This window comes from Rhinoderma darwinii, chromosome 4 (genome assembly GCF_050947455.1).
Source record: "Rhinoderma darwinii isolate aRhiDar2 chromosome 4, aRhiDar2.hap1, whole genome shotgun sequence".
Classification (NCBI taxonomy): Eukaryota; Metazoa; Chordata; class Amphibia; order Anura; family Rhinodermatidae; genus Rhinoderma; species Rhinoderma darwinii.
In genome coordinates, this window is record NC_134690.1 from 218,478,171 (window position 1) to 218,492,034 (window position 13,864).

Genomic DNA, 13,864 nt, shown 5'->3' on the forward strand with positions numbered 1-13,864 from the left:
AAAAGCACGTGGTGCTTTTCTGTTTACATTCATCCTTTTGACAGCTCTTGCGTGATTTTCGCGCAAGCAACGCAGGACCGTCCGTGTGGCATGCGTTGTTTTCACGCACCCATTGAAGTCAATGGGTGCGTGTTGCGTGAAAAACGCAAGAATATAGAACATGTCGTGAGTTTTACGCAACGCACTCACGCAGCGCAAAATTCACGCATCGTCTAAACAGCCCCATAGACTATTATAGGTGCGTACGACACGCGTGAAAAGCACGCGCGTATAATACGCTCGTGTAAATGAGGCCTTAAGAACAAGGCAAAAATATAATTTATCTAAAAAAAAACACAAAGAACAAAATTGGCTTTAAGCATAAAATTGTTTTCTATTTATATTCTAACTTAGCTCTGCAAACATATCTATAGAGTAAATTATGATAGCTGGAAGAGCTAGGGTTAAAAAAAAAAGAAAAAAGCAAGTAGATTTACATAAAAAAGTTTTTTTTGAACAGTGCAGTATTTCTGTTTACTGAGTAAAACTTTTTTTGATGGACACATTTGGAAATCTGGAGGTAAATTCCTGAACTATGCGGCTGTCAATCTGTGAACAAAAGGAGACATCTAGAAGGACAAGCTCCTTACAGCATTCCAGCAACTTTCGTAAAGATGGTGGACTTACCAGTCTGGTACCTAGAAAAAAAAAAAACATACAGGGAATGTCAACTCTGAACACAATAGAGGTTTTTCATTTTACCACAATTACAGCTGTAAATAGTCCGAAATGTGGTTTTCATTGTGTGTGCTTTATTCCTTTAATCTACCTTAAAGGGGTATTCCGGATACAACAAGTTAACCCCTATCCGTAGGGTAAGGGGTAACTTGCTGATCAGTGGGTGTACGACAGCTTGGACCCCCACCTTTTACAACGGGGACCCCGAACTCCTAGTTTGAACTGAGCGGCAGGTCACTAATCCGCACTGCCGCTCCATTCATTCTCTATAGGAGCGCCGGAGATAGCAGAGTGCAGTGTTCGGCTATCTCCGGCACTCCCATAGAGAAAGAATGGAGCGGCAGTGCGCATGAGCGACCTGCCACTCGGTTCAAACGAGGGGTTCAGGACCCCCGTTCTCGTAAACTGTGGGGGTCCGAGCTGTTCGACACCCACCGATCAGCAAGTTACCCCGTCCCTTACGGATAGAGGGTAACTGAAATAAAACTTAAAGATGTTATATGATAGGGGTCCTAAAATGTAGACATAAATAACCAAGGGGCAGTGAGATTGATAAATCGGAGAAACGGCTATAGATTCATTACCTCATACATTGTTCCCATGTCAGCAACTTATAATGGAAATCTCCATTTCCCATCAATTGCATTGATGTACTCCACATTCAAAAACATATTTCTGATGAATGCCCTAGAACAGCTTGGGGGGAATTTATGATGGACGCCAGTCTTGATATAAAGAAAGTTGGAGTAAGAAGCTACATATTAACAGAAGATTAAAACAATAATTTCCTGCTGGGGATGAATAAAGTGTTTTTATTCTATTTCTATTAAGAGGCGAATGCCTTTTAAGAACCATGTCTCATCTTTCAGCCAACTGTGTGCCACAATTGTTGTGCAATGATTGCAGCCATCCATTCACCCCTTTTTATTCAGACATACTGTAAAATATTAAATAAGTATACTGCGCCTCATTTACACTCCAGGTCCCCTTAGGCTCCCACAGCATGCTGCGGGTCATACAAGGTCCTGACTCCGGCAGCTTCATGGCATTATATGCGACGCAGCACTCAACGTCATCCGTGCTGCATCACATATAATGTCCTGAAGCTGCCGGAGTCAGGACCTTGTATGAGCGCAGCCTGCCTAGGGAACCCGAGGGCTGAAGAGGATCGGTGAGATGAGCACTCATTCATTCTTTTCTTTTTTTATTGTTCAACAGGGGGTAAGGTTGTAGTCTGATCAGGGGGAAATTGCGACTTTTGGGCCCTTTGAGACTTTTATATGCCATAAAACTAGCGTAGAATGTTGGATTACACAGATACAGCCACAATGAAGTCACTTAAAAATCCCAGACATCATTGAACTATAAACTGTGTACAATCCAGAAGTCTATAATACGCCTAATAGTGTCTTAGATCCAACACAAGTGCAAGAATTGTAATTCAAAAATCCACTTTTGCAAACAGATGCTTAACATATTTAATGTGTGGGGCATTTTTTTGCCTACTGCTTCCTCCCTAGTTTTTATTGGTGTTTTTTCTGTTGCGGTAGATAAAGTGAACACTATTGTATTCAATGTAATAATGATTATTATGATTCCAGCAACTATGCTATTATTGCCCATGGTGTGACCCATTCTACAATAAAGGAAACACTATGAAAAATAAAGTCCTAATTCCCCAGACTTAACGTTTTATTGTATAAAAACAATTACAAAAGATTTTATTTTTTACACCGTTTAACAGAAAAACATTTAACGTCAAAGTGAAAAAAAATCTTTACAAACAATTCTTCAAGGCCACATTTCTGCCAAAAATGACACCATGTAGACAAGAGAATACTTCAGACAACTACATGACTAGGGTATTGAAAAGTACGAGTCTGAAAATTGCTACGAGAAAATGTCATGTCATTAAATATCCCTCAGACTCATACCAGGCCCTAGATTACACTTTAGGGATCCTAATTACGCACACCGGTATCACAACTTCAGTATCTGGTCAATTGATTGCGTAATATAGGTCCTTAAATGTAATCTAAACCCCACACGAGGTCTATACACATTGGTAGCCATCACCTAACAGGATTTAGAGACCCAACTGGTGCAGAATTAATGGAGTTTTACCAATTAACAGGAAACACATTTTGCATCTTCAACATGCAGTATACATTGTTAGTTTTACCTTTATTGCATTATTAGCCTTTTGGAACAACATGCATTTCAACAAGCTGAAAGCCATTGCATAGCAGCAGACCATGTGACGGAACAGTGACGTTCATCTCTATGCTTAGATTTGAGTATAGTAATGTACTTTTTTCCCCCAATCATTGGCAAGTATTTGCAGTCTTGACTTAAAGGGGTTGTTCGAGATTTAATTACTTTGTGTTAATGATTGTAATTTATAAGTGTAAATACATTTGTAATATACTTAAATTTTCCAAAGTGGCCCCGTTTCCAGATCCTGCCGTGGGGAACTTGACGGGTGACGTCACTCTCTGCTCTGGCCGCTTTGTTTATCTTGAATTCTTTGCCGGCTATAGTATGGGCTGTTCTGCTTCACAGCCCGTAACGCGCATGCGCTGTCACTGCTGTTCTCGCGGTCCCTGCTCTTCTCGAGATAACAGCAGGGGCGGCGCATGCGCGTTACAAGAGAACAAGCCGATATACACCACGTCAAAAGTGACGTGTCGTGTCGTAAACCCGGAAAAGAATTCAAGATCAACAAAGCGGCCAGACCCAGAGCAGAGAGTGACGTCGCCCGTCAAGTTCCCCACGGCAGGATCTGGAAACGGGGCCACTTTGGAAAATGTAAGTGTATTACAAATGTATTTACATTTATAAATTACAATCATTAACAAAGTCATTAAATCTCGGACAACCCCTTTAAGTCAACACATTTTGTTAAAAATCTCTATATTGATATAGATATGCATGGCACAAGCCAGGTGCTAAAATATATCAAAACAATAAAGCTTGTTAACAGAAAATCAACATTCTTTAACAATACTTACCTAATATGTCAAGATATTGAAGATGTTGACAATTTGCCGCTAATTCTTCTATATCAGAGTCACACACAGAGCGATTAGCAGTAAGAAAGAGCTTTCGCAGATCTGGGAGTTTACGGGCAACATTTGCAAAGCATCCGGTAACGCTGTGAAGTGTAGGACACCAACCAAGGTCAAGCTCTTCAAGAAGGGGACAACCAGAAGCAAGCTCCATTATACCTTTTTCTGTAATGTTTTTACATCTCCACAAGTCTAAAGAGCGTAACTTTTTGCACTTGGCACCTATAACTCCAGCTATTAGATCACAGTCTTCAATCTGTCAAAATAAAAATCCTCTCAGTATTAAAGGCTTTCATAAATCATCATTAAAGGGAACCGGTCAGCCACATTATGTTGCCCAGCCTAAGGGCAGCATAACGTAGTGCCAGACACACTGAAATCAGTGGTCTGCCATTTATATGCTTAAGTGGTGCAGTTTCAAAAAACTTACATGCAGAGCCAGGGCAGCACCACCAGAGAGGTGTCCGGCGTATTCATGACCTGCCGCCAACTCCCGCCTATTGGCACATTTTTCCCTATCGGGAGAGTGGGCGGAGCTAGCAGCAACTCATGAATATGCTGGACTCCTCTCTGGTGGTGCTGCCCAGGCTCTGCATGTAAGTTCTCAGAAACGGCTTTACTTAAGCAAATAAGTAAGAGACCGCTAAAATCAGAGCGTGTCATTCAATTATGATGCCCTCAGTGAGGGCAGCATAATGTGGATGACAGGTTCCCTTGAAGAAACAACATGATAGGATACCTTTGTCAATCTGGGTTATCTGGGATTAGAAAAAAGGATCTGCTTTCTTTTCCCGATGCCACCTTGCCCATGGGCTGTGCCTGGTATTGCAACTCAGCCTCAATCAGATGAACTATGCTTAGAGGAGATACTGGAAACAGCCTACGGGTACGTGTGGTGCTGTTTTTTTACAAAAAAAAAATACCAATTTTTTTTTATAGTCCCAGAAAACCTCTTTGAATAGGTTTACAGTGAAAGCAGGAGGGAATAACCAAGTTTAGCACTAATTAAATATCTTACTAATAAATTGTGTGTACTCTAACGCTATCCGAAGGGGTATTTCCTTCCTAATTTATGCTGCAAAAATAAAGATAAATTTACAATAAAACTATACTAAGATAGTATATACACAAAAAACATTAGAACAGTTAGAATATCTGAAAACAAAAAAGAAAATGATAACTTCAGAGCTTTGGATACTTACCAGGACACAGCTGCCAAGGTTAAGGTGCTGTAGTTCTGGACAGAAGTTCAGAATGCTAAGTAGAGCTGTTTGCTGCCATTGGAAATATGTCAAAAGCAGATTTGAGAGGAAGAGAAAAAAAAAGGGGGTCAATTGGGTCATCACCTCCCTTGCTCAAAATGCAGCTTTAGGCTTCCTATACAAACATTACAAATGCCATTTAATGAGTCCCTAGGTATCCAAAACATTGATTAGTTTATAGTCTAAAAATCATTACAGGTCTAAATGTCTGTCACTTTGGATGTGATTTCTTATCCCCTGGAGGGATATATTCTTTAACTTTGGCAGGCATTCTCCCAAAGGGTTTCTGTTTGAAAGAATAGTTAAGTTCAAAGATGTAGGGAAGCTGGGTCATAAGCACAGAGACCTAAGAGCATCTTATAAAGGTGGGCAATGGAATCTCTGACATCTCCATCCAGACTGATAGAAATGCCAATAGAGCTGAAGAGAATCAGCATTGAATTTCTGACCTCAGTGTCACAGGATTCACTGAGCTGACAAGGTTACTACCAAGAATCTACCCAGTCATACAAAACCATCAAAAGCAGCATTACTCGGAGCGCAGTGGTCCAGATGTGCTATAGAGCAGTTTATATGTATGGATCTCACCTAAAATTCATCTTTATTTAGAAATATTCAATATAAAAGAGAGTGGTTTAATATTAACACTATCTAGATGATGTTCAAAACTAGCTGAAGAATCTTAAAAGATGCCAAAAAGTCAATCTGACTTTTAATTTTACACTAAATACTCTGACAATTAGAGTGTAAAAATTAGAACCCGACGCCCGGCTTGGTCTAGGTCTTCCTTGTTAGGGCGGGTTCACACGTGGCGGAATTTCACTTAAATTCCGCTGCGGACACTCCGCAGCGTTAATCCGCAGCGGTGCCGTTTGTCCATTGACTTACACTTTAATTTAGCAGTGTTCGTTTAGACGAGGCGTAAAATTCCGCTGCGGAGCATAGGCTGCGGAGCGGAATTTGGTGTCCGCAGCATGCTGTCTGTCTGTTGCGGAGCAGTGGCGGACTCATGGCGGAATTTCTCCATTGACTTCAATGGAGAGTCAAAATTCCGCAATGAAGTCCGCAGATCTTATGTGTGTTGCGTTGCGTATTGGTTTTACTACCATGACATTTCTTCATTCTGGCTGGACCTATGTATTTCTAGGTCTACAGCCAGACTGAGGAAGTCAATGGGGCTCCCGTAATGACGGGAGCGTTGCTAGGAGACGTCTGTAAATAGTCACTGTCCAGGGTGCTGAAAGAGTTAAGCGATCGGCAGTAACTGTTTCTGCACCCGGGACAGTGACTACCGATCTCAATATACATGTATCTGTAAAAAAACATATAAGTTCATACTTACCGAGAACTCCCTGCGTCTGTCTCCAGTCCGGCCTCCCAGGATGACGATTCAGTGTAAGTGACGGCTGCAGCCAATCACAGGCCAAGCACAGGCTGCAGCGGTCACATGGACTGGCGCGTCATCCAGGGAGGTCGGGCTGGATGCCGAAAGAGGGACGCGTCACCAAGACAACGGCCGGTAAGTATGAAATTCTTTTACTTTCACTAGGGAAAGTGCTGTCCCTTCTCTCTATCCTGCACTGATAGGGAGAAGGGAAGCACTTTTCCCGCAGTCCGCAGCAGCTAGTCCGCATCAATTTACTGCACATTTTGTGCAGATCCACAGCAGAATCTGCAACGCAGATTCTGTGCGGCATTGATGCGGACAGTTGCGGAGGAAATCCGCCACGTGTGGTCATGCCCTTATTTTACCTCTCCGCACAATGCTCATAACTGGTGTTTAGGGGATGGAAGGGCAACCTAATGCATGCTTGTGTAATACAGAGTCGGAATGTATGTTATAACACAACTTCCTATGACCACTGTAATTATAGTTACCTGGAATCAACTGATGGCCACCAAGATAGAAAGTCAAGTGGCTGCAGGCCAACATTAAATACTACAGCCTAAAGAACAAAAGGTATGTAATGCGAACTAGAAGTAAAGGTATGTAATACTAACGATACTATTTGTATGAAGTAACTAAAGTGGGACTATTCTTTAAGGGAAATTTGACAGTAGGAATATAGTCCCCTATCTGAGGGCATTATTTAATTGGTCTAGGAAGTCTGAATGGAGGGATACAATAGCGTGTGATAATTAATTTCTCCATAGAAGTGCTTGTAGGGAGAAACAGTCACCATTTTTCATGCCGACGGCTCGCGGTAAAAAACGCATCCGCCTCCCATTGAAATCAATGGGAGGCATTTTCCGACGCGGTAAAAAAAACTCAGTGTGAACAGGGCCTAAGACTGCCCAAAACCGTTTACAAACATGTATTTTATATTTATTATTTTATATTAAGTATTTATAGTGTTTCTAGAGTAGAGATCTTATCATTAAAGGGGATGCCATAAATGTCAAATAGGGGCGGGTCCCACACCTGTCTCTAGAACGGGGGCCCCTAAACCCCATTCTACCTAACTTTCTCAGTTCCCGCCGCCTCCCAGGCCTCTTCCTGACTACATGGTCGAAAATTACGAAGTGGCCCGGGGGGCAGCAGGAACCAATAAAGGTAGAACGGGTTTTAGGAAGCCCTACATTCTAGAGATAGGTGCGGATCCCAGAGGTGGGACCCGCATCCATCTTATGTTTATGGCATATCCTGTGGATATGCCATAAATGTCCCAGATGGGAAAACCCCTTTAATATAAAATCTATTATACCAGAGGTTATAACATATAAATTAGGCTGAATTGATACTGTAATTGCAGTGTCCGCTTGGAGCTTTTCCAGAGCGTATGTCAAACGTATCCATAGGCACCTATTTAACCTGCAGAGTCCAAAAGAGTGTCCTTTTGGTCTCTGTCAGGCTGGTGTATGTCGGTAATCGGTATACAGTTTTTTTTTTTTTAACTTCAGGAAATACGTGTGACTTATAACTCTGACGTACACTGTAAACGCAGTGTGAATAGACACAAACATATGCATACACAAAAAATATCTTATGCACACAGACATTAATAAACAATTTCACCTATTAACCCCTTTCCACTTTGTGCAAAAGATGTAGGGCAGCTGGGGATTAACATAAAAACCATACATTTACAGCAGTTGCGCTTGTGCAATCGCCTGCGAGAGGCCTCCCTGCGTAAATGGCTGGGATCGGAAAAATCTCAGATCCCAGTTGTTTATCCCGTGAAATACAAACGATCAGTAGCAATTGCAGAGCCAACAGGCTCCCCTCGTCATCCTTCCATCAGCCACATAATTGCAATTATTTTACGATTATTATTTTAAAGCGCTATGAAGTCAAGAGTGCTGTACATATGAAAATAGGATTGAAGTACATAAAATGAGACAATAAAAACAAGTACAATAAACATACGCTTACTGAATGGCAGACTGGTACATAAGGACAGAGGACCCTGCCAGGGAGAAAAAGACAGAAGCTATTTACTTGGTAGCAGGTGTCCGTGTTATTGCAGGTTGTAAGCTTTTCTGAAAAGGTGGGCTTTCAGGTTACTTTTAAAAGTTTTCGATGGTGTGAGAGAGTCGGATGTTCTGTGGTATCGAGTATGGAGGTTGTACGGGAGAAATTTTAGAGACGATGATGTAAGGAAGCAGATTAGAGGAGAGCAAAGGAGGTGGTTATGTAAATGGACTCAAGAGTATGTGTGGGGAGGTATCCGTAAAGGAGGTCAGAGATGTATAAAGGGGACAGGTTGTGGAAAGCCTTGCATGTCATTGTTAATATTTTGAACTGAATTTGCTGGGCAATGGGTAGCGAGTGAAGGAATTGGCAATAGGGATAGGCAGAGGTGAAACAAGGGGAGAGGTAGATTAACCGGGCAACAGAGTGGAGGGTGAAATGGAGGGGTGTTGGGAATCCACAGTGAAGGATGTTGCAGCAGTCTAGACTGAAGATGATGATGGCATGTGCTAGCATTTTTGCTTAGTTAAGGAAAAAGCGGATTTGAGAATTTTTTTTGGAGGTGGAGGCCGCAGGAGGCGGTACGGGCTTGGATGTGCGGTTTGAAAGACAGGGCCGAATCAAAGGTAGTTTTAAAGCAAAGGGAAGTAGATGGACAGTAGTTGGACAAAGAGGATAGGTCAAGGGATGGCTTCTTAACTGTTGGTGTGATGGTTGCATGTTTAAGTGAAGAAGGTAAGACGCCAGTGGTTAGTGATAGGTTGAAGAGATGGGTTAGGGCTGGAAAAACCACAGTAGTTAGGTTGGGGATGATGGAATTGGGTCAAGTGCACAGGCAGTAAGGTAGAATTTGGAGAGTAGGACTGAAAGCTTTTTATCAGTAATGGTGGAGAAGCAGATTATAGGGGGAAGAGCACTGAGCAGTTGTGTAGAGGGGTTGCAGGGAGTGTAAGTTAAAGCTTTCTCGAATGTTGTAGATCTTGTGTTTGAAATAAGTGGCAAGGGTCTTAGCTGAAAGGAGATATGTGCGATGGGGTACGGAGTAGGGAGTTAAATAATTGTTTGGGATTGTGGGACAGAAGAAATTACATAGTGATTTAGTCCTGTTTAAACAGAATTGAGTGCATATATGAAATGGAGTTCTGCTTGTTTGTAATTATGAATTCGATCCTACGCACTTATACAAAGATGTTTTAGGTTGGAATTTTAGAGCGAGCGAGTAGGGATATAAGGGGACTGGTCATGTGAAGCTCAGTAACTAATCACATAAGTAGGATTGCTTACTTGTCATGTGATAAAACACTGCACATGACCTGTACACTGGCACTCTCCTCTGCATTGGCAGAAAGATAGATTTTAGGGCTCTAAACCCCTGTATAATAAAAGGTCTAAAAAAAAAAATAAAAGCATAGTTTAGAAGACACTTATCCTTGCCCACGTTGATTTCAGAAGTGAAAAAAAAAGTGGTAACTAAACCCTTAAAAAACTTCTGACATTTCATAGTGGCCTGTCATAAGTTTTGATCGGTGGGATTCTGCGCAGAGACCCCCAGCAATCGCTAAAACGAAGCAGCAGAAGCGCTCGGGACGAGCGCTGTGCCACTTAGTTTCTGATCGCCTTTCCTCAGAAAGCCGAGCAAATAGTGTACAGACCCATAGACTTTCTATTGAGCCCTTACACTGCTCGGAGGAAAGCCGATCTGAAAAGAAGCAGCATATCGCTTAGCGAGCGCTTCTGCCGCTTCGTTTTAGCGATCGGTGGGGCCCTCAGTGCTTGGACCCCCACAATCAAAACTTCTGACACGTCACTATGACATTATAGAAGTTTGGTGCGGCGGCCGCAAGTTGCACATTCCAGGAGGGAATTAGTGGAGAGGGGTTGTCACGCACATTCTATTCAATGGGAATCACGGAAACAGCCGAGTAGCACTTGCTGGGCTGTTTCTGTAACTCCCATACAACAGAATGGATAGAGCCACAAGCATGGCCCCCTCTCAACTACTCCCAGTCTGGAATCAGCAGCTTGCCGTCGAAGAACCATGCAAAATGGGGGGGTCCTGTGGATGCGCCATAAATGTCTAAGATGGGAATATCCTTTTAATGAGGCATGCTCAATCCTGCTGTTTAGGAGCTTACTGCATACAATGTATACATTAAACTCAGTAATAAAACAATATGCAGTAAGCCCCCACTGTTGGTGGCTGTAGATAGACAGAATTTTATAATTTACCTTAATGTCTATTCAGAAGATTTTGCACTAAAAAAAGTGCTCCAACAGGACAAAACGTTGGACCTAAAGCTACATGGTGTTCAAAGGAGAAGATTCACTTAAAGGATAAAACACACTATAAACATAGCAGTAAGATTTCTGCATAGTTTACCAATGTGAAGGGGCTGGCACTTCTGGTACAGGTGAGTGCCTTGCTAGATGGATAAAGAATATTTTTTTTCTTTGAATACAGTTTTATCGTAAAATACATTTATTTCTCTAATCATCATTTTCATTAAACTTTTTCATTTGCACTCCGTTTATGCCATATTAAAAATTACACACATAAAACCCAAAAACTTCAGGCTGTCCTCACCTCAATCTTTGTGCGGTAGAGCACAAGGCGTTTCAATCCACAGAGTTTGGAGACATGGTTGAAAGCCTGGGGTGGCAGCTTATCACAAGAGGAGAGATTTAGTTCCTGTAGGTTTGGACACATCTCGGCTATGACTTCCAGACATGCTTCATTTAAAAAATGGCCACAGGCCAGCTCCAGACGCACAAGCTCAGCGCCACTCACTTTTAAGAGTCTGAAAATGGAAGAAAAAAAAAAAAAAAGGGACAGACTGTAAAGACAGAAAAGTTTTACAGATGATAGTACAACAAAAATGACCTTGAGGTTGTATTAGTCTTACTATACATGTTCTGTTACATATGCAATAATCGGTTTTCTATTAGTTTATATTACGGATGGGCTCATATATGCAGGGAGTATTTGTAACCAGGAGTGACAATGCTTGAATGTCCAAAGAAAAACGTCACTTTTTGTATGGTACACGAGCCTTTAATAGATTCATTTTAATATAATGGACAGAAAGAACATACAATTTTTCTTCATACTTTTAAGTAAATCTCTGATTCTTCTCCCACTTAAAGCAGATCTGTTTGCCTAAATATGCTGTCTTAATTATGGTCATATTAGAAGTACAGATCCATTAGGCAAATCTGCCAGCTGGCACAAAAAACATGCAGCCAATAGTTTAAACGGGTATTCCCAGAATCTGCTGCTCCATTCAAAGACTATAGGAATGACGGAAATAGGGCTTGAGCGTTTCCGTCAGTCCAATAGACATTTGAATGGAGTGGTGGGCACATACTTGACAGTCACTCCATTCAAGCTCCTCCTATTTGTTGGAGTTCGGTGAGAAGTAACAGTATTTTGGGAGCCCTGTTCTCATGATTGTTGAAAACCTGAATGTCTTACCATATTGTTGAACTATGTTCTATTAAAATGTATGAAACCTCAGAGAAGAGGGTTGCATTAAAAAAGTTCAGGCGGTCATACAGGGTTCCTAGGATTGTCTTCCCCTTATTTACAAATGGAAACACACACACACACACACACACACACACACACACACACACACACACACAATATGGATGGAGAGCAGTAAGAGTTTTTATTGGCAAAACACAAGTGTTCATAAATGAAAAATGGCTGACAGTTGTCTTAAATCCATGCGCCATAGTTACAGTAGGAAGAGCAGCTCTGGAGCACAAACTGTTGTTTTAACCAGTAGAATGAGCCATATACTTCGTGCTAAGGACGGGTAGGTGGTATGTTTGACAGATCATGATGACTGGACCAAGTGTGAAAATAGCATTAATGACATAAAATAAAAACCGGGGAGCTTGCATAACTAAATCTATCTAGAACGCTTCTGATAACACCCCAAGGATTTGAATGCAGATGCTTTTAAACATCTACTACAGAAAACCGTGGATCCCTACAGAAACATAAAATAGTGAGTACAATGTTGAAACCTATAGAACATTTAGACCTGAACAGATGTTATCTTGTCATAGTATAAAATATATTGAACAGAGTAGGCAATTGATGGTTCACAAACAAAAGGAAATTACCGGTGAGATGAACGCAAGCCTAGCCGAACGCTATATTCACACATTCTAGCTTTATATCTCCTAACAGCTGGGAACTTAACATGTCTGCTTTTATAATGTAAACAGATTTGTATCCCAGCATGCTGAGTAGGTAACATTTTAAGTACAGATGGATTTTTTCCGGTGTGCCGTACGGTTGCAGTATTGACTGACTAAACTGGTCTGTAAAATCAGAAGGGCGGTGACCATAAGAATACATCGTTTTCAGCTGCACTGCAGGGCTTTGTTTGGAGCCAGAGAAAATAGACAAAACATTTACCACGTTGCGGGTTATTGTAATTTTTGATGCCTATAGCAAATATACACTGGGTGGCATCACTTAACGATTTGCCTATTGGGCAGGCTCTGTAGAAAGAACACTTGTCCTGCTCAGCCGTCTCTCTAGCGCACTCCTAGTAATTACAAATCCCAGTACAATCCCATTGATTTGAATGGGACACCAATCAATAGATAGGAGATCCAAAGATCTTGAAGCTAAAAAGGCATATACGTTCAGCACTTGGCTGAGTGTCATAGGCACCTTCATTGCAGTGAGCTGTGGGAGTCACAGCCACACCAATGACTAGTCAAAAGTGAATCTTCCCAAACTGATACGCCACACAATGATCAAGTTCTGATTACCGTTGAAGTCTAGCTAGATCTGAAGGATGTTGGGGGATTCTTAACATAATCTTTATAGTGTATATAGACTGGATACAAAATTGAATGTATTGAAATTATAACTGCACAGTTGAAATGTACAACACAATGGGTGTACCCGTCCCTTATTTCATAGAAATAAAAAGAGCTGGTATAAAAATATACGTGCAGCTTCTTCAACTGTACATCTATTCTAATGAAGAAGAGGTGTGAAGCCTCCACTGTGAAAGCAAGGACAGTAGCTTACATATACTACATTGTTAATTTGTTAAAAGGAACAGTCATTTGCTGTGGGGTCAATAGGTAAACATGGAAATATATGGATGAGAAAATCATTGCTAAAAGCCAACATCTTATACAACAGTGTGAAAGAATTAATTAGGAAAGGTGTAATGCTTACCTTCGCTGGCTCCTGACATGGAGACACTCGTGGTGTGATCGCACCTTCTAGACCTTCTGGATCTCTAGACAAGGCTGACAATGGCACATTTTCACTGCGCTTCCTACATACAGTTTTGACTTGCTAAGCACAGCTCAGCTTGGTGTTGAGAATTACAGCACTAGTGGCTCTCATAACTATGCTTATACATTCAGAT

At 41.5% G+C, this 13,864-nt stretch overlaps 1 protein-coding gene across 4 annotated transcripts in view; it reads right to left on the reverse strand.

Moving 5' to 3' along the window:
* Positions 1-306: 306 nt before the first annotated feature.
* Positions 307-13,864, reverse strand: part of FBXL4 (F-box and leucine rich repeat protein 4) — a 43,155-nt gene continuing 29,597 nt past the window's right edge. For 2 of the 4 annotated variants that reach the window (XM_075864194.1, XM_075864193.1), the window contains exons 6-9: positions 11,044-11,257; positions 4,988-5,059; positions 3,729-4,041; positions 307-677 (exon numbers count right to left, since the gene is read on the reverse strand). In XM_075864194.1, the coding sequence (XP_075720309.1) occupies positions 514-677; positions 3,729-4,041; positions 4,988-5,059; positions 11,044-11,257 (763 nt within the window). In that variant the 3' untranslated portion in view covers positions 307-513. The remainder of the gene's footprint in view (positions 678-3,728; positions 4,042-4,987; positions 5,060-11,043; positions 11,258-13,864) is intronic. The other 2 variants (XM_075864196.1, XM_075864195.1) reach the window with 2 other exon arrangements.